Here is a 24528-nt window from a genome sequence, read left to right as displayed (position 1 = left end):
AAACTATAGTGATCGAAAGCAGATCAGAGGTTGCCAGGAGCTGCAAGTGGAGAGAGGGTACTGATGCAAAGTGAGATGAGGGAGCTTTCGGGGTAATAGAAATGTCCCATGTTTTGATTATGGTGATGGTTATACAACTGGACACACTTGTCAAAATGCCGTTGTCTTTACTGGACACTTAAAGTGATGAATTTTATTGTATGCAAATTATCCCTCAAGGAAACTTTAAAAAAAAAAGTGTGAATACAAATCGTCGGAGAATCGTGTTAAAATGTACCTTCCCGGGCCCTATTCCCAGACAATCCGACTTGGAAGGTCTGGAATGAGGCCTGGTTATCTAACTTTTTAATAAGTGCTCATTTTGAATAAAAAGAAATGCCATAAAAAAGAGAAATGGGGTGGGGGAGGCTATACATTTTTATAAAATGTGAATAAGAAAAAATATCAGAAGGAAATCCTTTAAAATGCCTGGATACCTAGATGGGATTATGAATTTTTTTTCTCTTCTCTCTTTTAAGTTTCACAAAATATTACATTTTATTGGGGGGAAAAAGCAGGCCCCTCTCCCACACATTTTTTTTTTTTTTTTGCGGTACGTGGGTCTCTCACTGTTGTGGTCTCTCTCGTTGTGGAGCACAGGCTCCAGACGCGCAGGCTCAGCGGCCAATGGCTCACGGGCCTAGCCGCTCTGCGGCATGTGGGATCTTCCCAGACCGGGGCACGAACCCGTGTCCCCTGCATTGGCAGGCGGACTCTCAACCACTGCGCCACCAGGGAATCCCCTCCCCCACATTTTTGATAGAATAATCTAAACACTTTCTTAAAAAGACCCCGAAACCCACTGCCCCACCTCCATCATCCTCAGGTCCCGCCCCTCTCCTACCCTCCTGAGTCTCCTCGGCCTGGTCCATCTCCACTCTGGTCAGACTCACAAACCACTCGAAAGACCGCTAGTCTCGGTTGATCCAGATGGAGTCCACCTACGGAGAAGGGTCCAGTTCAGAGGGGGCCTACCTCATTCACTCATATCTGTGATCCCCAGGGCCCTGGTGTAACCACCCTGCTGTGAGCAGGGCATACATTATCGCCCCCATTTAAGGGAGGGGGAGACCGAGGCTCGCAGAGGTGAGGAACACTGCCCAGGCCACAGAGCAGCATGGGATCAGAACTCGGGGTCCTGACAACCAGGTCAGGATTTTCTCTAATAATCTATTGTTTACAGCAAGCAGTATTCTGAGATCTTAAGTTTAGAACAGCCAGAAAAACATTACTTCATTGTTTTTTTTTTAGAAACTCTTTGAAGTGGCCTACACAGAATAATAAATTTTCAAACGGCAAACGTTTTCATTTTTAAAACCACCGTCAGGTCACGGCTAGCAAGCATCATGGCTGTAACTGAATCCCGGCTGCCTGACTTTCAGGCTCCGTGTTCTTTAACAAGATGCCCGCCTTTAGGGCCCAGAATGTCTCTCTGGGGGAGCCCTGAACACAGAGACCAATGGATCCAAGCCGGGGAGAGGTCATCTCTCCCTCCCTTGCCTCTGCACAGGGGGCACGTAGCTCTGGTGTCTGGGGAGCTCCCCAGTCCTTCCTGCAGGAGGCGGTGCTCGCTCACCTTGTGGAGCTTCACGTCAGCATCCTGCACACACACCCTCCCTCCCGGAGTGCTGGCAGTGGGGGCAGATGTGCGTTCTGTTCCGGTGCCTGAGGGGAGAAGAGAGGAGGGGCTCTTGAGTTTGGGGTGAGTATGAGATTTCTCAGGACCCCAATGAACAGTGCAGGGCACAGGGAGGGAGGTGGGGTGGCAGGGCCCACCCCATGAGGAGGGGGAGGGGTGAGACCCGAAAAAGAGCAGGAGAGGAAAGAGAGAAAAGGGGAGAGGGAGCCAGGTGAAAGGAGGGAGAAGGCAGGGCGGGGAGGGGAGGCCGTCTCTCAGGACTCTGCCCTGGGATGCAGGCAGGGCCACAGCCTGTCCACCCACCTGTACAAGATGCTCTGCAGGATGGAAGCAAAGGGGGTGATGCCGACGCCTGCCCCGATGAGCATAGCATGCTCGGAGGCGAAGATCCTGCGGTTGGGGGTCCTGTAAGGGCCATCGATGTAGCACTGCATGCAGGAGGGGTTAGAGGAAAGACAGGATGGGTGGGTGAGGCAGAAGCGGACCCCGACGCTTCAGGACCTCCCTTTATATACAGGCAGTCATCTCCTGGGCTGGAACCCAGGAGTAAATGGCTCCCACTCAGAGCACATTCTACACGCTGTGGTCTGAGCCAGAGTCTGGGAGAGCCCTAGAATGTTCACGTGCAGAGCTGGTGAGAGCAGGGCCCAGCCAGCACGCCCCGTGTGCCCTGGGAGGGCAGGGGTTTGGTTCCGTTATCTGGAGACCTGGGAGTCAGACCATGGGGACTGTGGACCCCGGGTACCAAGAGCCACAGCAAGCCCTCCCCGTGGACAGAGGCTTCGATTCCTCTGCTTGGGGCCACCCCCTTGAGCCTCTCACCTTGATGTTACAGAACTGGTGGTTCTCAGAGGACACCTCGGAGACCTGCAGGGAGTAGAGCAGAGAAGGTGGGTCTCTGGGAGTGGGCGGGCCAGGCATTTCTCAGAGGCTTCCTCACCCTTGCCAGTCTGAGCAACCTTACAGAAAGGGAATTGCCTTTTCTGCCCCAACCATTCCAGGGAGCATGGGGCACTTTTGAGGGAGAACATCAGTGGTGTGCTGGTACACGGACTCCTCAGAAAAAGAAAGCACCACCACCAGCAACAACAAACTCCTGATTTTTAGTGTCTAGATTTCCGGTGTAAACACTGCCATCATGGCTCCCACCAATGACTGTGCTTAATAACTGGCTCTCAAAATTCCTGAAAATGTAACAATCGCTCTAGAGGTCCAACACAAGTCAGCTTCAGGGTGTGATGGGAGAAGACTCACCCCAGCCACCTCTTGGGCTCAGCCACTCCCCGATAGCTTTCATGTTTCTAGACACAGCCCCGGCCTTGAACGTTCTTTCCCTGTGCCTAGAGCACGCTCTCCTCTTGCCCAGCTGGCAAATTCCTGTGCATCCTTCAGTGTGCAGCTCCCTTGGAGTGGCTGCTCCTCCTGGAAGCTTTGCCCAGCTGCTCCAGGCAGAAAAGCCATGAATGGGCCTGGTTCAGAGTTCGCCCCTGCCCTTGGGACCCTGCTCTGGGCTTGCTGACAGGGAGCTGCCTGAGGGCAGGGAAAAGGCCTCCTCTGCTCTGCCTAACTCCTCCAGCCCCGAGGACAGGCAGACCAGATTCCCTGAGGTCAAAGTGCTTCCTTCCTGAAGATGAAGGAAACAGAACCTCCCCCCACTCAAAGGGCTGCAGGGGCCTGTGACAGTTTCTCTCTGGTGAGGAGTGACCTTCACAATCATCCAAGCAAATCCCTTATTTCACAGAGAGAAGCCGAACCCGAGAGTGTGGAAATGACTCGCCCAAGTTCCCATAGAGCTCGGGGTGGAGCCTGGGTCTCCAGCTGCCCATCCTGCACTCACCACGTCACACCACGTTGCTTCTTTGGCGGCAACTGAATTCTGTGTCCTCCACAGTGCTGGATGTGAACTACTTGTGAGGATTATTTTAGGAAGTACACTGTGAGAGGGATACTTCTCTTACAATTTTTTAAAATTCTTCTGATTGCAAGGAGAAAGCCTTACACCATGGTTATTATATCTTTAACATCTCTCTAACACTTACTAATCCCTCCTCCTTTTTTTTTCTTTTAACAATCTGAGAAAGAAAGAGATGGAGAGCATGACAGAGAGAGAGAGAGAGGGAACAAGCAGTGGATGCAGCTCAGGCTCAGAGCCGCACTTAGCAGGCAGCAACATCTGGCAAGAATTTAATTACATCGTTTTTGCTTTCAGAGTTATCTTCTGTTTACGGCACGTGATAACTGGTTCTTCATTAAACATGGCAATCTAAAGAGTCCTTTTAAAATACGATTAGGTTGAAAGTAATGTTGGGATGTAAGGAGAAAGATTCAGTAGGAAATATCACCTGTGGGAAGTAAATATGGCAAAAGTTATGAAGGTGCCATGCAGGTGACTGGCTACAGAAACACCACATGGTGTGTGGTCCTTCCTGAATGTGGCCTGCCCTTGAGGCCTTCTCTTCCAAGTTCCAAGGACCCACCCACCGTTCCTGGGAAGAAACATCATTGGCTCTCCAGGCTCCAGCCCCAGCTTCCTCAGCCTTACCTGGCCCAGGTCTTCGGTTGCAGCTTCCCACTGTGCCTGAACCCCGTCCTTTGTCCCCACGTACACCAGGCCTTCATCCCCCTGCTGTGGAGTTCCCTTGGGCCTGTAGGGCATCATCTCCACAGAGACATCCTTTTTGGAGGTCATTGCACCTTGTGCCGAGGCTCCAGAGTGGATGGGCTGGAGCTGTAAACCCTGTTTGGTTTCAAAAAAACCAGTGCTTTATGATTTAAACCTCAAGATCAGTACGTGTTAGTTTTTTTTTAAAGATTCAGAAACTACAGAACTTTAAAGAATAATGTAAAAAAGTACCCTGAATTGGAAGACACAACTTCTCTAAACATTTTCTCTGTCCTTCCAGATCTTTTTCACACACACACACACACACACACACACACAGTTTCACATAAATGGAACGTACTGCTTTGTAATTTGCCTTTTCCACTTACTACATCTTGACCAGCTTACGTGCTAATGCATATACATTCACATAGTCTTTTTTAGGCAACTTACTGTTCTATTAGACGGGTGATCAGTAATTTATTTAACTGCTTCCCTACCGTTGGGCATTTTGGTTAATCTCATTTTCTCATTCTTGTTAGCAACCACTGTATATTATATAAACTAGCTCTTTCCCTTTACCCTGATTTTCTTCATAGCATTTATTACCACGTGACACATTTTGTATCTATTTGTGCATTTACTGTCTATCTCCCCCTCCGGAAGGGAAGCAGTGCCAATGGCTATTTTGCTTATTGACATATCTCCAGCATCTAGAACAGTACCTGGAAAACAGTAGATCCTGTGCTCAATAAATATTTGCTAAATGAATGAATGAACAAGGTGGTTAATGTACTTCTTGTGTACGTGTCCAATCAGCTTTTTAGGCTAAATCCCTAAAAATGGCATTGCTGGGCTATTGGGTATAGATATTAAAACGCTGACACATATAGCCAGACTGCCCACCAGAAAGATTGTGCCAGTTTATTCTTTGGCAGTGGTGCTTAAGACCCCAAGGAAACACTGCTTTTAGTGTATCTAGCCACCAATCTCAGTGTGCCAAGACTCGCCCGGGTTTGAAAATCAGCTTTCTCCTTCGGGAGGTTTCCCCTGATTAACAGGAGAGAACATTCTGCTTGTTTCTACCTACCTCTCCCTTTCCCGGAGCTTTGCTCTTGGCACTGTCCTAGAAGGTCCCTCTGGTCTGACCAGGCAGGATTCCACATGGTTTTCTCCCCTGGATTTTAAATTCTACAGGGGCAAGGCAGGGCTGGGCCAGGCCTGCAGGCTTTCTTCCTTTGACCTTCAACAGGGTTTCCACATATTAACCTGTCTCCCGGCTCAGTGGTACAGCCTACTAATTGTTCAGGCACCCTCAGCCTCCTACATCTATCCCTGCTTCCTCAGGTGCTGCTCTGATCTCTGTATTCCTCGCAAACCTCCCAGAACCTGTGTTCACTCCAGGCACTGGCAGACTGTCAATCTTGTGCAGTTCATCAGGGCTCAAAAGATAACAATGCTGATGGTGATGGTGATAATGAATGATCCCTCTGGACCATGTTGCTCAGTTCACTCAATACTTGACATGCATTCATTCCATTGGTCCTTAAAAGAATCATGTTTAAAAGGAAAGCCAACGGTGGGAAGCACCTCCAGTTTGTAGATGAACAACTTGAGGCTCAGCAAGGCTAAAAGATGTGCCCAAGGCCATACAGTTAGAAAGCATTAGAGCAGAGAGGTGGGGGTGGGTTTTTCTCAACTCAATTTTCCCCTCTCTGCATTGTCCCCTTCCTTCTAATGGAGCACACTGGAGCGGGGAGGATCTGGCGTGGTCAGGCTTCGAGGAGGCTCTTGGACCACACAGTCTGTAGTTGCCTTGCCCTGTGTGCCACCGTCCAGCCGGGGTACACGACAGCTGCTCAGTGGTGCCAACTAAGTGCCAACTAAGAAGGCAACTTGGTCCCCATGGGTTTGTCACCATGGTGGAGGCTTACTTCCCTGCAGTCACTTCCCTGCGGCTTCCTCTGACTCCTTCTCATCTTCAAACTCCTTCAAACTCCTTGAGAGCCTCTCGGAACCATAGCCCACTGGGTCTGATTTCTTGAAGGACTCATACAGCCTGTTTATCCACTGGCCCTGGGACCGGGTGTGTAGCCAGATGGTGTCTGAGCAAGAGACAGGGAGGGAGGAAAGGGTTCAGCACTGTTCTCCAGCAGGGACAGGCCCGTCTCACTTGGAGAGATTGGGACTGGGTGTCGGCCCCTTAAGTCCTCCTTTGAATGTCCTTCCTCAGGCCCAAACTAGCAGCCACAGTCATGGGACTTGGAGAGCCGAGCTCTCTGTGCAGACCTGGCAATCTTGCTCGGTGAGGTCAACCTAAGGGTTCAGTCTCCTTTGCCAAGGCAGGGGTCAGAGTGCCCCTGAGCACACTGGGAGCTCCCTAGGGGTGGGGGCCAGGCCTCCTCCATCAAGCCAGGGTCTCACCAAGGTGGGGACCCTCTCCCTCCCACATTCAACCGGGTGCCTGACAACGGCTCTGCACACAGTAGGTGCTCAGTCAATGGTGGGAACCACAGCTTGCACTGCCCCCAGTGTCTGGGATGCAGGGGTTACTTACTAAGGTTCCCTGTTGAGTGGATGACTGATGGAAAAGCCTGGGGGGGCTATCCCTCTGTTGAGGGGTACCAGAAAGAACCCACATGAGAGTAAGGAGACCCCTAAGAGATCTGGTCTGGGGTTCTCATCCTTTTTCTTTTATTTTAAATCACGGACTCTTTTTGGCAGTCGTATGAAGGAAATGGATAGACTCCTTCTCAGAATAAGGTTTTTAAATACATTGAATAACATATGTAGAAATTACAAATGAAACCAATTATAATGAGACAGTTATCAAAATATATTTTTTAAAATTTTGATTTAAGAATACATGTGCGTTTTTGTTAATACATGAAATACTGAGATGCAGCAGGAGTCACATGGCCACTGGAAACGTGAATTAGCAATAAGCATGAATGATATCCGAAAGTATGGATAGCAACCGTAATGTGATATGAAGAAGAATCCATGGTTTTCATTTCGAAAAAGGCACACGGGTTGGTAATGCTACTATGCATTGTTACCTGCATTCATACCTGAAGAAAATGCTAAATTTTAGTTAGCTGTTAGTGAAACCAAGATGTCACTTTTTTTTGTCCACCTAAGTTCCTGAATGGACTGGTTGGACCCTGTGTTTACAGAGAGGTGAGGCATGCTCTCACAGCTTTGTGAGGAGGGGACTGAAAAGTCACGTGCTTGGATCCCTACTCCCACGCGCCTTCCTGGCGCTTCCTCACCCTGCAGGGTGCAAAGAGGCAGGAGGGCTGGGCTATGCCCTGTCGCACAGATGCACCCCGAACTGCCTCACACAGTGACTCATACGGAGAAGGTCTCTTAAATGTCAGCTGAATTCAATCAGCCGCACCTGCCAGCCTGAGTTCCACTCCTGATTCTGTAAGCCAGCTCTGCAAACAAAGTTGGAGGATTTACCAGCCCCCATATAGACTCACTCAGCTCACTGCAGGGGACTCGGGCCAAGATATGGGCAGATTCCAAGTTGAGACCCTGAAGAAACCCCTTCAAGAATTGGTCAAATAAATAATACATCCATAAAATAAACATGGTCATTATAATCATATTAGTATTGATACACTGGAATAGTATGCAGCCATAAAAAGGAAAAGTTCTTCTTTTAAGAGAACTGACATGCAAAGATTTTCATGACATACTATTCATGGAGAAAAAGTGGGCTTCGAGACAGTGTGAACAGTGATCCCTTGCATGCAGAATTATCTCTGCTTCTGATTATCCATGGAGATGTATCGAGATCTGGAAGGCAATGGTTTTATTTTTTTTTTCTTTTTAAAATTTTATTGAAGTATAGTTGCTTTACAATGCTGTGTTAGCTTCTACCATATAGCAAAGTGAATCACTATACGTATACATATATCCCCTCTTTTTTGGATTTCCTTCCCATTTAGGTCACCACAGAGCATTGAGTTCCCTGTGCTATACAGTAGGTTCTCATTATGGAATCTATTTTATACATAGTATCAAGAGTGTATATATGTCAATCCCAATATCCCAATTCATCCCATCGGCCCTTTCCCGCTTCGGACAATGGATTTCTTTGGGTGGAATTACTTGAGGGATTTTAATTTTCTTCAGGACATGTTTCTATACTGTCTGAATTTTCCAGAAGCATATCTGTTCTTTACAAAACAGCAAAGGAAAGAAAAATAGGAAGAAGGTAACCCACCCTCTCTAACCCACACCCTCACCCCATTGTACCTCCAGGCCACCACTCACATGATTCCAGGGTGGGTGTTGTGCAGCTCCGGGTGGGGAACCCTGGACTTGGGTCTGCGCCCTGAGCTGAGGGAGCTGGGCCAGGGGGTGGGAGGCATCCTGAGTGAAGCTACAGCTTTTGATGGGGGTGGGTCAGAGAACCCTGGCAACCAGAAGCCTTTACCCCTCATGAAGCCGAGCAAGGGTCTCGCTGTAACAGGCCATGCAAGGCCTCCTCTGTCAGAAGCACCGCTTGAGGTGGGAGGGCCAACGCCTGGCCAGGAGGTCAGAGGTCCAGCTTGTGGCCCGACCAACAGCTCAGGACCAGAAGGCAGGGCCACGCATGGTTGTGAGTCAGAGGACAGCTGGGCAAAGGGAGGGTCCGCTGAGCGGTTCTACGGGCGCTGGGTATCCAGAGGGAATAGGGGTGGTCCAGGGATGGGGGAGAAGGGTGCGAGGGTTTCTGCTGCCTTGACGCCCCATAGGGCTCATGCCCACATGGAGTGCGGAAGCCTGGCTTCCTGTCACAGCCCCTTTGGAAACGACATGGTCCCCTCTCCTCTGAGCCGCTGTTCCTCCGCTTAAGACCCCTGCGGGCTCCCAACCGCCTGCGCCATCCTGCGTTCCACTCTGCGTTCGAAGTCTTTCACAGTCCCACCCTGGTTCTCATCGACTTTGCCAGCCACTCTTGTCTGCCTTTGGTCCCTTCTCTGACCCTCTCTCCCGCCCCCACTGCCCCTACTTCCTTCCTCCCTACTCCACCCAACTCTCAGCCCAAACTACAACAGACCCTCCTACGTTTCCATGTTTTCATGCTTCTCCCTCCGCCTCCACCCCCTCGTCCTTCCCTACCTAGGAAACTCCTACGAACCTTTCAAAGTTCAGCTGAAATGCCACCCTGCCCACTTCCCCCACCAGGCCAGGCCCTCGCCTGTGACAGTACAGCCCCAAACACCCCATTCGGTCAGCATCTGCACGGCTGCCTCTGTGTTCCAGAGGGAGCTTTGGGAGGTCGACTTTGTGTGTCTGGTCTTGTGCACCTCTGTGTTCCTGGTTCCCAGCCTTGCTTGGCACACGGCAAGGACTCAGTAATACCTGCTGAGTGACCAGTGGGGCTGGCGCAGGCCTACCTTTCTGCTCGGGAGCGCTGCTGATGGTGAAGGGGTGCCACTTGTGGTGCGCGACGGTGGGGATGTTCAGTTACAAGTAGTCGCCAGGCCTGTAGTGGAAAGGAGGGGGCTTCTTGATGACGAGATGAGTGACCTGGGGAGAGAAGAAAGAGACCAGGGTCATCTGTGCAGGCCCAGATCTACCAGGGGCCCCAAGGCCAGAGGATGGAGGCTGGGCCGTCTTTCTCCACCATAAGCCAGGCCGGCCCCAGACATGAGACTCTTCTGTGCCTGTGAGCACAGAAGACTCTTCTGTGCCTGTGCCAGATGTGCCCCTGCAGCACATCTGCCAACCAGGGGGTGGGCAGTGATCAGAGAAGGGAAGTCAGGCTGTGTCTGAAGTGGGGCTCATGGTGTGATCCCACTTCTTGTGGTGTAAATACTGCTTCTCAGTGGCCCTCCCACTCTGTGAAGCCCCTGACTGCTCCAGCCCCTTTCTTGGAACTTCTGTGGCACCTGGGTGGTATTCCAACCGTGAACGGGCATCTCCCCAGGATACAACTGCCTCCGGGCTAGTAGCTTCGGTTTATTGAGCACTTACTGGGTGCCAGAGCTGTGTGGAGCTCTTCTAGTGCTATCTCTAGTCCTCAGAGCGACTCTCTGAGATGAATGTCATTCTTTCTCCACTTTACGCAGGAGAGGCTGAGGCTCAGAGAGGTTAAATGACTTGCTCAAGGCCACCAGCTAAGAAACCACGGGATTTGAATCCAACCACTCTGTCTGATGCCAGGGTCTAGACAGAAACCTCAGCCTCTTAGTCAACTTCTGTGTCCTCACTCTCAAGCTGTCCAGAGTCAAACCCACCCAGAACTGCCTTCCCTTTCTCCAAAAATGGCCCCAGTTACTCAGGCACCTGCAAGACAGCCTAGACGCCTTCCCCAACTCAACCGCAAATGCAGCCAGTTACCTCTTGAGTCTTTCTGTGACATGCCCCCTCCCCACCCAGTTCAAGGTCAAGGCTCCCGTGAGCTCTCATCTACATGTATGCAACAGCCTCCCCAGTGGTCCCCTCCAAGCCATCTTCTACAGAGCGAGTAAAGAAATGCAGCTGGAGTATAAAGCACCTCAATACCACTGCCCACCCATCCCTCACCCTGCTCAAGGGTTTCCCATGGTCTGCAGGGTGAGGCCACTCACCCTTAGGTCCTGCCCACCCCTCCAGCTTCTCCCTGGCACCTTGGCTCCAGCTGTGCCAAACTACCTGTAGTCCCCCAAGCACAGTATGCCCTTTCATAACTCTGTGCCTTTGCCCATGCTGTTCCTTATCCAAGCAAACCCTTCCCTGTCTTGTCTATCCAACAAACTCCTATTCATCTTTCAAAACCCTGAAAAGGCAGCTCCCCTCTCATTCTGAAGCTTCTCTGATCTCTCAAAGACAGAGTTTTAACACCTCCTGGGATTCTTCTCTTACCAACACAGCCCTGCACTGTAACGGAAGGGCTGCTCTCCTACTAGCCTGGATGCCCATGGAGAGCGGGACAGTGGCTGAGCCTTCTCTGCATCTCTGTCACCTAGTGCAGGGCCTGCCACCTTGCAGACACTAATATATACTTACTGAAGGTATTCTGTGCACACTGGCCTTTAGTGGTACCCTGCTTACCTGTTATTCCCCTTCCAGAAGTGTCACTCCCGGAGGGCTAGATCGAGTCTTGCACTTTGCTTATCTTCTCCACTGTGATGGGGTGCCCCATTTCCTTGGGAGCGGGGGTCTAACAGAGTACTCAGCTTCTGCACCCCACCACCTGTGACTCCCCTTGGCTCGTCAGGCCCCCTTTGCACCTTGGAAGGGAGGAGATGACTTCCACGATGCACAGGGCCTCCATGAGGGATGCGGCCAGGCCAACGGCCTTCTCCAGGAAGAACAAGATGCCAGGGACCAGCAGCTACTTCCAGAAGTTGGGCCCGTGCAGACATGGGAGGTAGGACAGGTGGGTCCAATAGAACACCTGTTGGGGTGGGGAGTAAGTTGCCAGAGTCAGGCCCTGGGGGTGGAACAGAGCCAAGGTTCACGGCCATCCTTAAAGCCAGGACTGTGCCCAGAGCCTTGGCCACACACACCCTCTCCTGGGAACAGGCTTGGGTAGGAGGTTGGGGGTGGGAAGCTTCGTTGCCTCTCTGTTCTGGGGGCTTGGTCCAGAAAGTCTGTAAGGGAAGATTCTTGGTGCTAGTGGCAAACATCTGGAACATCTGCCTGGGGGTGCTCTGGGCAGAGTGAACTGCCCCCTCTGATGGGCTCATGAGCATCAGTGTCTCACTGATGCTTTCTCAGCAGGAAGGAAGGAAAGACAGCAATGGTGTTCTGGGAGTGGAGGAGAAAGAGCAAAGCCCTGAGGGTTTTTTTTGGTTGTTTTTTTTTTTGCAGTACGCGAGCCTCTCACAGTTGTGGCCTCTCCCGTTGCGGAGCACAGGCTCCGGACTCACAGGCTCAGCGGCCATGGCTCACAGGCCCAGCTGCTCTGCGGCATGTGGGATCTTCCCAGACCGGGGCACGAACCCGCGTCCCCTGCATCGGCAGGTGGACTCTCAACCACTGCGCCACCAGGGAAGCCAGCCCTGAGTTTTAATACCTGCTCTGCTACTAGCTGTGGGACCTTGGCCTGGTAAGTTACTTTTCTGAGAGTCAGATTCCTCATGGGTCAAATGAGGATGCTGATTCTGACTTCAAAGGATCATTGCTGGCCCCAAGTAGGTGCTGTGTATATGTATACATATATATGTCTACTTCTGATGTGACCAGATCAGTCCAAGGGACAGTTCCTGTCTCCCAACCAAATCCTCTGCGACCTCTTGTATCTCGAGGAGGCTAGAGAGAGGAAAGCAAAACTAGACCTAATACTTTTGGACTGACCATGTGCCAGGTGTGTGTAGTTATTGGCTTCACATGTATTATCTCATTTAATTCCTAAAATATTAATAACTCCTAAGGTAGAGAATTATAGCTCCGTTTTACAGATGACGACAATGAGTGACCCGTAAGTAGTGGGGTGGGGATTAGAATCCCGAAAGCCTGTGTTCCTTCCCCTCCCTGTGCTCAGTTTAATCCAATTAGAGCAAGGGGATAAGCCAGCAAAAAAGCCAGAAGAATCTTCTAGAGCAGAACATTTAACTCAGCAGACATAAAACTACTGCCCAATGGCAGAACCCCAAATCACACATCCATAGTACACAGACCGCCTGGAGCTTCCTGGGCTCTGGAGTAATTTAGAGGGAACGCAGCATGAAATGAAGTTGGGAGCCCAGGATGGGACAGGCAAAGGGGCAAGGGCTGGGGCGCCTCAAAGTGGCCGCTCCTGCGGACACAGGAGCTGGAGCAGGCGGACATGAGAAGCAGCAGTAGGGCTTCCCTGGTGGCGCAGTGGTTGGGAGTCCGCCTGCTGATGCAGGGGACACGGGTTCGTGCCCCGGTCCGGGAAGATCCCACATGCCGTGGAGTGGCTGGGCCCGTGAGCCATGGCCGCTGAGCCTGCGCATCTGGATGACTGTGCTCTGCAACTGGAGAGACCACAACAGTGAAAGGCCTGCATACCGCAAAAAAAATAAATAAATAAAAAATAAAGAATGTTACAAGAGACAAGGAAGGACACTACATAATGATCAAGGGATCAATCCGAGAAGAAGATATAACAATTATAAATATATATGCCCCCAACATAGGAGCACCTCAATATATAAGGCAACTGCTAACAGCTCTAAAAGAGGAAATTGACAGTAACACAGTAATAGTGGGGGACTTTAACACCTCACTTACACCAATGTATAGATCATCCAGACAGAAAATTAATAAGGAAACACAAGCTTTAAATGACACAATAGACCAGATAGATTTAATTGATATTTATAGGACATTCCATCCAAAAACAGCAGATTACACTTTCTTCTCAAGTGTGCACGGAACATTCTACAGGATAGATCACATCTTGGGTCACAAATCAAGCCTCAGTAAATTTAAGAAAATTGAAATCATACCAAGCATCTTTTCTGACCACAACGCTATGAAATTAGAAATCAATTACAGGGGAAAAAAGGAAAAAACAAACACATGGAGGCTAAACAATACGTTATTAAATAACCAAGAGATCACTAAAGAAATCAAAGAGGAAATAAAAAATACCTAGAGATAAATGACAATGAAAAACACGATGATCCAAAACCTATGGGATGCATCAAAAGCAGTTCTAAGAGGGAAGTTTATAGCTATACAAGCCTACCTCAAGAAAGAAGAAAAATCTCAAATAAACAATCTAACGTTACACCTAAAGGAGAAGAACAAACAAACCCCAAAGTTAGCAGAAGGAAAGAAATCTAAAGATCAGAGCAGAAATAAATGAAATAGAAACAAAGAAAACAATAGCAAAGATCAATAAAACTAAAAGATGCTTCTTTGAGAAGATAAACAAAATTGATAAACCATTAGCCAGACTCATCAAGAAAAAGAGGGAGAGGACTCAAATCAATAAAATTCGAAATGAAAAAGAAGTTACAACAGACACCGCAGAAATACAAAGCATCCTAAGAGACTACTACAAGCAACTCTATGCCAATAAAATGGACGACCTGGAAGAAATGGACAAATTCTAAGAAAGGTATACCTTCCAAGACTGAACCAGGAAGAAATAGAAAATATGAACAGACCAATCACAAGTAATGAAATTGAAACTGTGATTAAAAATCTTCCAACAAACAAAAGTCCAGGACTAGATGGCTTCACAGGTGAATTCTATCAAACATTTAGAGAAGAGCTAACATCCATCCTTCTCAAACTCTTCCAAAAATTGCAGAGGAAGGAACACTCCCAAACTCATACTATGAGGCCACCATCACCCTGATACAAAAACCAGATAAAGATACCACAAAAAAAGGAAATTACAGACCAATATCACTGGCGAATATAGATGCAAAAATCCTCAACAAAATACTAGCAAACAGAATCCAACAACATATTAAAAGGATCATACACCATGATCAAGTGGGATTTATCCCAGAGATGCAAGGATTCATCAATATACACAAATCAATCAATGTGATACACCATATTAACAAATTGAAGAATAAAAACCATATGATCATCTCAATAGATGCAGAAAAAGCTTTTGACAAAATTCAACACCCATTTATGATAAAAGCTCTCCAGAAAGTGGGCATAGAGGGAACCTACTTCAACATAATAAAGGCCATATGACAAACCCACAGCAAACATCATTCTCCATGGTGAAAAACTGACAGCATTTTCTCTAAGATCAGGAACAAGACAAGGATGTCCACTCTCGTCACTATTATTCAACATAGTTTTGGAAGTCCTAGCCATTGCAATCAGAGAAGGAAAAGAAATACAAATTGGAAAAGAAGAAGTAAAACTCTTACTGTTCACAGATGACATGATACTATACATAGAAAATCCTAAAGATGCCACCAGAAAACTACTAGAGCTAATCAATGAATTTGGTAAAGTTGCAGGATACAAAATTAATGCACAGAAATCTCTTGCATTCCTACACACTAATGATGAAAAATCTGAAAGAGAAATTAAGGAAACACTCCCATTTATCATTGCAACAAAAAGAAAAAAAATACCTAGGAATAAACCTACCTAGGGAGACAAAAGACCTGTATGCATTAAACTATAAGACACTGATGACAGAAATTAAAGATGATACCAACAGATGGAGACATATACCATGTTCTTGGATGGGAAGAATCAATATTGTGAAAGTGACTATACTACCCAAAGCAATCTACAGATTCAATGCAATCCCTATCAAATTACCAATGGCATTTTTTACAGAACTAGAACAAAAAATCTTAAAATTTGTATGGAGACATAAAAGACCCCGAATAGCCAAAGCAGTCTTGAGGGAAAAAAACTGAGCTGGAGGAATCAGATTCCCTGACTTCAGACTATACTACAAAGCTACAGTCATCAAGACAATATGGTACTGGCACAAAAACAGAAATATAGATCAATTGAACAGGATAGAAGGCCCAGAGATAAACCCACGCACTTATGGTCAACTAATCTATGACAAAGGAGGCAAGGATATACAATGGAGAAAAGACAGTCTCTTCAATAAGTGGTGCTGGAAAAACTGGACAGCTACATGTAAAAGAATGAAATTAGAACACTTGCTAACACCATACACAAAAATTAACTCAAAGTGGATTAGAGACCTAAATGTAAGACTGGACACTATAAAACTCTTAGAGGAAAACATAGGATGAACACTCTTTGACATAACTCACAGCAAGATCTTTTTTGATCCACCTCCTAGAGTAATGGAAATAAAAATAAACAAATGGGACCTAATGAAACTTCAAAGCTTTTGCACAGCAAAGGAAACCCTAAACGAGAGGAAAAGACAACCCTCAGAATGGGAGAATATATTTGCAAATGAATAATCGGACAAAGGATTAATCTCCAAAATATATAAACAGCTCATGCAGCTCAATATTTAAAAAACAAACCACCCAATCCAAAAATGGGCAGAAGACCTAAATAGACATTTCTCCATAGAAGACATACAGATGGCCAAGAAGCACATGAAAAGCTGCGCAACATCACTAATTATTAGAGAAGTGCAAATCAAAACTACAATGAGATATCACCTCACACAGGTCAGAGTGGCCATCATCAAAAAATCTACAAACAATACTTGCTGGAGAGGGTGTGGAGAAGAGGGAACCCTCCTGCACTGTTGGTGGGAATGTAAATTGATACAGCCACTATGGAGAACAATATGGAGATTCCTTAAAAATCTAAAAATAGAACTACCATATGACCCAGCAATCCCACTATCGGGCATATACCCTGAGAAAACCATAATTCAAAAAGATACACATACCACAATATTCATTGCAGCACTATTTACAATCGCCAGGACATGGAAGAAACCGAAATGTCCCCAATAATATTGTTGCATGATTACAAAATTATAAACATTAACTGTAGAGAATTAGAAAAATACCTAAAAGCACACACACACTTTAAAAAAGATTTTTTTAAAAATCACTATAATCTACCTACCCAAATAAAATCACTGCTAATGTTGAGCATCTATTTCTAGTCACATGCAGAAGGTAGCCCAGCCTGGGATTCAGAGGGGGGTTGTGTGTGATGGACTCATTCACATGAACTGGTTTTGAGGTAGGAGATAAATGGGCCCCTGGGCTGGACAGCTGGTACGTGTCAAGTGGAGGAAAACTGAAGCTTTGCTCTCACCCAGATGCTCCAAGGACAAAGCTAGTGGCAGAAGATGAGCTCTGCTGAAGTAAAGAGATAAGATGACCGCTCCGGAGGTCAAGGAAAACTTCCCTGTCTGCACATGGGCGGGAAGGCTCCTTGGGGGTCAAAAAGGGAGAGGGCGCCATCCCATAATAGGTGTGGGACATACCGCCACAGGCCTCTGCAGTGGGAACCATCTTAGCAAAAAGTTGGCAGGCATGTTGGGGAGGGTCCTAGGGCAGGTCAGGTGTGGAAAAAGAAACCAGATATTTGGCCAAAGGTAAACAAAGACCAGGAAGAAGTGTCATATGTAAGTGATTTAAATCACCTCTTTCCTGCACTCCTCCTCATTAGGAAGGATGGCTATACCCTTTCTCCCTGGGTGTGTATTTCTGCCTTGCTTCTGACTTAAATAAATACACTCTTTCTCTGTGTGCTCTCCCATACATTGGGCTGTGTCTCTAGTAATAAACTTTGTACCTATTTTGCAGTTTTTGCCTCCTTGAAACATTCTTGCTTTCAATGGGGGAAAGAGCTAGAGGCACTTTGCTTCTAGCCTCTAGCCCCTGGTGGACTAACGGCTTGGATTCCTGGTTTTCATCCAGGCTACCCAGGTTCAATTCCTATACAGGGGAACTAAGATCTGTCTCAGGACTGCTCACTGCTGTCTCCTAGAAATCAGTGTCACCTGTGTGAAAGGGGCCACTGAGGAGAACACTGTAAGTGGAGGGCTTGGGGGTGAAACCTGGGAAGAAGGAGAGGGAAGCACGGGTCTGTTCTTCAGCTCTGCCCTTGAACTCTGGTCTGAGTTCTCTGAAGAGACAGGGAAGGCAGGGAGTTCTTTGCAGGGACTGCAGGAGACTCCGGTACTGTTTGGACTCGGGGGTCTTGAATGTTTGGAAGTCCAGGAGATCACCCCTCTACTGGGAGGTGCTAGGACAGTACAGCCAGTAGGAGGGCTGCCAGGTAGTAGACAGCTCCAGGAGCACGAGATTGGTGGGATTTGAGCAGGCTGGCTCGTGAGCACATGTGAGACACCCAAGTACCTGGGGAAAATTGGGAGTGGAGTAAGCAAAGCAGTTAGCAAAAGGTGGGCATAAATGCTAATGACACTTCTTCATAGCCACAAGCCAGAGTCAGAAAAGTAAGAAGCTGAGACTTGGGACTTCTGGTTAAGATGGTATTACATTCACTCTTTGAGGCCCCCTCATCTGTACCACATACAAAGCAATGATAGATAAAAAAATTTTTTTTTAGTTTAAAAGACCAACTGATCTCAAATAAGATAAACATCTCTGTTGACCAGAGATGAAGCAGAAACATGCCATGCCCCTGCTTATGGGAGAGGGCTGGAAAAAGCTGTGTCTGACCATTGCCTGGGACTGTGATTTATATTTTGTACTTAGCCTCCTAGCCAAGAGCTGGACCACAACAACTGCTGCTTGGTGACTGGACCCATGGTATCCTCAGCTCTCCCTGGATGGGAGCCCGAGGCCACCAAGGTAAGGCTAATGTTGAACTGAGGGGACCAGGAAGCTGGGTGGAAGCAATGCAGAACTTCTAGAGAAGGGCTGAACACAAACACCACACACACACACACACACACACACACACACACACACACACACACACACCATTCAAGATGAGTCAAAAAGCTGGTATTCCAAAAGACCTCAAAAGAATGACTGCAAAGAAGACAGCCAATCAAACCAATAATAGGGGGAATTCATTTTGTAAGAAGTGAAAATAATAGACATTAAGCATATTTAGAATTCTCAAAGAAGGAAAGGAAAGAAAAACATTCATAAAAAAAAGAATAAGAACTTAAATAAAAATGGGCAGAAATGAAACCAGCCCAGCTGGTATGAAGAAAATGCAACTAGAAATATGGAGACACATATGGTTATTAAAATTTTAAATAATTCAATACATAATTTTTAGTCTAGACCTAATTGAAGAGTGGATGTACAATCCCTAAGATGGAATTGAATAATTCACTTGGAATAATTTTGTAACTTTTTTTCACTTACCAACATATGTTAAACATTTCTCCATATTATTAAACATGAATGTGTCAAAAATGTTGTAAACTAGTCTTCTATGTTTGGACAGTTAACTTTCTTATATTTATTCCATTACCATAAACAAGTTTTTGAGAAATCTTGTTATTAAATCTTTGTCCAAGTTTCCAATGGTTTCTCTAGGCTGGATTCCCAAAAGAGGAATTACTGCGCCCAAGAAGTATGAAATTTCCTAAGTCTTTTGGTTACAGCCAATAGCCAAACTGCTTCTCAAAGATCTTGAACCAATTTTTCACTCCCACCCATGTTTTAAGAAATGCCTGTTTAACAGAACATTTTTGAATACTAAGAATTATCCCTTAAAATATTTGTCCACTTGCATTTCCCTCCCTCCCACCCTCCCTATCCCACCCCTCTAGGTGGTCACAAAGCACCGAGATGCAAGAGGGAAGAGATATGGGAACATATGTATATGTATAACTGATTCACTTTGTTATAAAGCAGAAACTAACATAGCATTGTAAAGCAATTATACTCCAATAAAGATGTTAAAAAAAATGAGATAACAAGACAAAAAAAATATTTGTCCATTTGGCAAAAAATGATATTTTGCGATTTTTTTTTTTTGTGGTACACGGGCGTCTCATTGTTGTGGCCTCTCACTGTTGTGGTCTCTCCCGTTGCAGAGCACAGGCTCCGGACGCGCAGGCTCAGTGACCATGGCTCACGGGCCCAGCCACTCCGCTCCACATGGGATCTTCCCGGACCGGGGCATGAACCCGTGTCCCCTGCATCGGCAGGCGGACTCTCAACCACTGTGCCACCAGGGAAGCCCAGTATTTTCAATTTTTATTTGCCTTAGTCTGATTAGTAACAAAGTGAAACATCATCATGGAAGGAAAAATAGTGAAAACCTCTTTTCCTCATTTCTTGGGTAAAGTAGGACATATTTTACTGTAGAGGGGACACAGAGCTTCGTTACATGACATACTCCCAACTGGTTTTTTTTTGGCTTAGAACACTTTTCTTCTACATTTTTTTTTGTCAAAAGCATGGTATCTTCACTCCAGCCCTACAACATATTATTTGTTGATTCTTTGGGCTGATTTTAAGACCTGAGTCTGTAGCCCATGGATTTGCTCTGCTTGCTGTAGGGTGGGAACACTGCTACGGCCGCTTTCCTCTGCCAGGATGAGTCCAGAAAGGCAGCTGAGATGTGGACAAGCCATAGGGAAAATGATGGCTCACCTGCATGTGCTCCTCTCTGCAGCTGCCTCGCCCCCTGTGCCCTGAAGTCCTCATCCTCTCACCCACTTGAGGATTGTGACCTGCAATTATCTCCTTGCTTTCTGCATCATTTTCCTCTAGCTATTGCCCAGTTTCTCCTTAATAGCAAAACCTCCTGAAAGAGTTGCTTATATTCAGTCTCCACTTCGTCATTTCCCTTTTATTTTTGGAACCCACTCCAATCAGATTTCTATTGCCCAAGGAAACCTTTCTTAATAAGATGAACAACAATGTCCTCATGGCCAAGCCAAGGGGTCATTCTCAGCCCTTAGCAGTTTGACAAAGGTGAATTCTTTTTCCTTCTTGAACCTCTGTCTTCTCTTGACTTCGAGAATCCCACCCTTTCCTGGTTTCCTTCTAACTCACTGTCTCCTTCTCAGTGTCCTGACTTATGGATAGATCCTGTTCTTTTATCTGGCCTTTATAAGTTGGGCTCAGCCTATCTTTTCTATCTAAACTAAATTCCTTGTCAACTAGCTCATCAACAAGTGCATGTCTCCATTCCCAACCTTGGCCCTGAACTGTGGTCCAGTAATTCCAATGGCCAGTTAACATCTCCACTTGGATGTCAATATGCATCTCAAACTTAACACGTCCAAAACTGGACTCACGGTATCCCTAACTCTGAGCCACCCACTGTTCCCATCTCAGTAAACGACCCCTTCCCCATTCACCTCAGAACTATGGAGTACTCATCTATTCCTTTCTTTCCCACATGTCTGACATCCAACCCACAAGCAAATCTTGCTGCTTCTACTTCTACATTACAAATAGATATAGAATCTGACTGCCCCTCCTTAGGTCCCACCCTAGCCAGAGGGACCATCGCTGCTCACCTGGACAGCCTCCTAACTCACCCTCTGTTCCACCCTCATCCCTTTATAGTCTGTTCTCTATTCAGGGCCCTGGAGATCCTTTTCAAATGTAAATTAATGAGCCACTCCCCAGCTTAAAACCTTTAGATGGTTTCTCATCCCACTTAGAATAACCACAAAGCCCTCCGTATTCCCCCCATGACATGGCCCCATGACCTCTGTGCCCTCATCTTGGGCTCTCCCCTTGCTCACTCAGCTCCAGCCACACTGGCCTCCTCAGTACTTCTTGAACATACCAGGCACACTTCTGCCCCAGGGCCTTTGCACTGACCATTCCCTCTGCCTGGAACATTCTTCTTCCAGAGATCTACCTGGCTAACTCCCTCCCCTCCTTCAAGCTTTTGCTCATCTCACACCTTCTTAATGAAGTCTACCCTGAGCACCCTGTCTTAAAGGTGGTTCTCACCCACCCCAAACTACTGATCCCCATTATCCTGCTCTACTCCCTTCTTTCCACAGCACGTTCCATCTTCTAATGTGCTATATAATGTGCTTCCTTATTGTTTTTTGTCTGCCTCCTCCCCCACTAGAAAGTAAGCTCCATAAGGGCGGGGACTTGAGTCTGTTTTATTCTCAAATGAATCTCAACACTAGAGCAGTGCCTGGATTATAATAGTTACTCAATTGATATTTAGTGAATGACTGTAGTAGACCAGCCACATCAGCATCCCGCAGAGGAATCTCCCCACTCCAGTCAACCGTTCCCGATGCCCAACTCCAGTTCTAAGCAGGGTCAGCAGGAACCGAAACAGCTCCAGGCATTAATCAGGAGAGGGGGCTTCTATGCCCAGGCTAACTCACTGTCTGGCCTGGGAAAGTCACCTCCCCTGTTCAGGATCCAGTCCCTCCTCTGCTCAATGGAGATTTTCTCCTGTTCTCCCTGCCTTGGCACACAGTGTAAGAGCAGACACAGGGGTATACATTTTTAGAACCATCAAAGTTGACCTCACCCACATTATGCACCTTGTGTCTGGGAGAGAGGCTCACAAGAAGCTGTTCCCTGGGGCCAAGAACAGTAAGCAGAGGCTCTATTTTCCTGCTGATGTCACTAGGGTTCATGCTAATGAGATGGAATATGGCCTATCACCCCACCCCAGTCTCACACCTTTGGGGTTGAAATGACCTTCTCATGGAAAACAGGGCAGTTAAGTTGACCTAATATCATTCCAGCAAGTTCTATTATCATTTTCAGCTGATATACAAAATCTCAGGGGATATTAAGTTTTCACCCGCTTTTCTTATCTCCTTTTTAAGCCCTGGATGGCTGGGACCCGTCTTACTCCTCTTGTATCCCCTGTGGGGCTCCACCCACAGTAGCAGCTCCATAAACGGTTACTGATTTGGTCAGTGTTTGTTTCCTGGGCCTTGAGTCGCCATCCCTCAGCTTGAGGAAAACACAGAGAGAACAAACACTGTGCCTGCCTTGAGCAACAGGTTTCATCTTGGGATTACAGTGAATATTTGCAAAACATTTCGCAGACCGCAAAATGCTTGTGCAAACACATCCCAGGAAATCCCAACAAGATCCCAGTGGGGTAGACATTCTGACCTCCATCTGTCAGGCAGACAAACTGAGGGGCAGAGCCTGGGCCAGAACACTCTGAGCCCCGCCAGTCATGTCCAGTCTCCCTTCTCTCCAGAGCAGAGACACATCCTCTGTTGGAGAGCTTGAGCGTGTTTTGCTTGTTTCCAACACGGAAACTTTGCAGGAACTGCCTCTTCAGAGCAAGCATCTGGGGGCTCCACACCCCTCAAACCGGACTCACCCCTCAAGGTCCAGCCCAAAGTCCAACTTCTTCTAGAGGCTCTTCCTGCTCTCCTCAGCCCAGAATTAGTTGCACTGTGTTCCTGCACCACAAATGCTGTCTTGCAACATGTCATACCGTTGCTTTGCACGGTAACTTGGTCCTTGGATCATTATTTAACTTTTTGTGTATATATCTCTTCCCTCCGCAATGAGCCTATCAGCTCTAGGTAGGAATCACCTCTGCTCATTCCCTATTTCATTCAAACATTCCTTCAAGAAATATTCTATGCCATCCAAGAGATAAATAGATGACCAACGGTTCCTGCCCTCACAGAACTTATATGCCTTATTTCTTCCTTATAGCAAGTCCCCACAGGACTTGCTATAATCCACCTGTAACCAGCGGGCAAGAGTTAACAGTGACAGCCTCTGGCCAGCAAGTTCCAGCAGTGTGTCCCTTTGATCTAGTCAAAGCTGAGTGAGGACTATTTTTAAGTAGAAAAGCAGCAAGGACCACAGAGATGGGGTCTCTGTGTGGCTGCCTCTGGATGGCAAACCTAGAAAGGGATTCCTTTTGGGCCCTGCTCCTGGGAGAGATTGGAAGCTCCACCCATAAAGGGTCAGGGGCCATGGGCCCTGACGAGGGCTTAAGGCTCACCAAAGGCACCCTCATGGCATAGATGGGGAAACTGAAGCTTGCAGTGGGCTTGTGCTTGCTCCAGTACTAGACTCCCAGCACAGCGCTCCTTTCCTAGGAGCCCACTGAGGTATAGTTTTCTGCTAAAGGGAAAGACTTGTTTTCCCTTTAGCTGTTGGAAGGCTTTCTGGCACACAGGAGCACACAGGTGGAAAGAGGGGTGGGGGAGAGCAGTTCACAACAGTGGCTTCAAATACTTTAAAATAGGCTGGAAGACACTCATGCTCTGGTTCTGAGCATCTCCTCCGTACCCAGCACTGGGTCAGGGACAGGAGGGAGGGGCTGACTGTACTCATGGAACTCACGTGGGACAATCAGCTGTTTGGCAAGTGTGGCCAGCGGGCCCCCTGATGGGAACAAGACCTGTGAGTGAGAGGGGCTGGCCTTGGCTGGAGCTCTGCCCTCCCTGGCAGCCCCCTCTCCCTCTCTGAGTTCTCTGTGGGGGGTGAGGGGGGTCTTCCCCGAATACCAAAGCACATGGTTGTGAGGATTCAATGAAACACCACAAGGAAGCACCTGACCCAGAAGAGACACTCAGTTCATTTTCACTCATTCAGAAGGCCGTTTTGATTATTCTCAACCACCTGCTTTGTTTCCCAAGTCCCAGAAAAAGAATCCTGACTAGTCTTCTTGAAGCAGAAATAGGTGAGTTCATGTGGCCCCAACTGCCTACCCAGGGGTCATGGTCCCGATACTCCCGCTCACCCCACCGCCCCCAGAATCAGCACTTGGGCTCACCACTTGTTGCCTGAGGCCAGTGTGCTTCCTCTCCCTGTTCCCCACCTTTCTTACCTGTAGAAAGGGACTGCTCCTGAAACAGGGAAGAACAAATCTGACTCCATGTTGGGATGGTGCTTCACTTTAACTTTTGTATTGTATTCCTTCTGCTACAAGTTAATCACTCAAGGGATATTGCCTAGAGCTTAAAGTATACATAATGGCCCATTCTCCAGGAACCCTGCCTCCCATGCCT

The 24528-nt window shown here is 47.4% G+C and overlaps 1 protein-coding gene across 1 annotated transcript in view; it reads right to left on the bottom strand.

Annotated features, from left to right (window-relative positions):
* NOX5 (NADPH oxidase 5) overlaps positions 1-24239 on the bottom strand; it is a 31687-nt gene extending 7448 nt beyond the window's left edge. The window contains 12 exon segments of the mRNA XM_027123774.1: positions 884-980; positions 1616-1648; positions 1650-1704; positions 1982-2106; positions 2501-2545; positions 3882-3916; positions 6278-6385; positions 9674-9806; positions 11492-11508; positions 11511-11658; positions 12987-13056; positions 24229-24239. Of these exon segments, the coding sequence (XP_026979575.1) occupies positions 884-980; positions 1616-1648; positions 1650-1704; positions 1982-2106; positions 2501-2545; positions 3882-3916; positions 6278-6385; positions 9674-9806; positions 11492-11508; positions 11511-11658; positions 12987-13056; positions 24229-24239 (877 nt within the window).
* Positions 24240-24528: the final 289 nt, after the last annotated feature.

Source organism: Aethalodelphis obliquidens, unplaced genomic scaffold (assembly GCF_003676395.1).
Source record: "Aethalodelphis obliquidens isolate GAN/ISIS:26980383/991018 unplaced genomic scaffold, ASM367639v1 scaffold26, whole genome shotgun sequence".
Lineage (NCBI taxonomy): Eukaryota > Metazoa > Chordata > Mammalia > Artiodactyla > Delphinidae > Aethalodelphis > Aethalodelphis obliquidens.
Note: the sequence above shows the minus strand (reverse complement) of the source record. Positions and strands in the feature narration are given on the sequence as shown.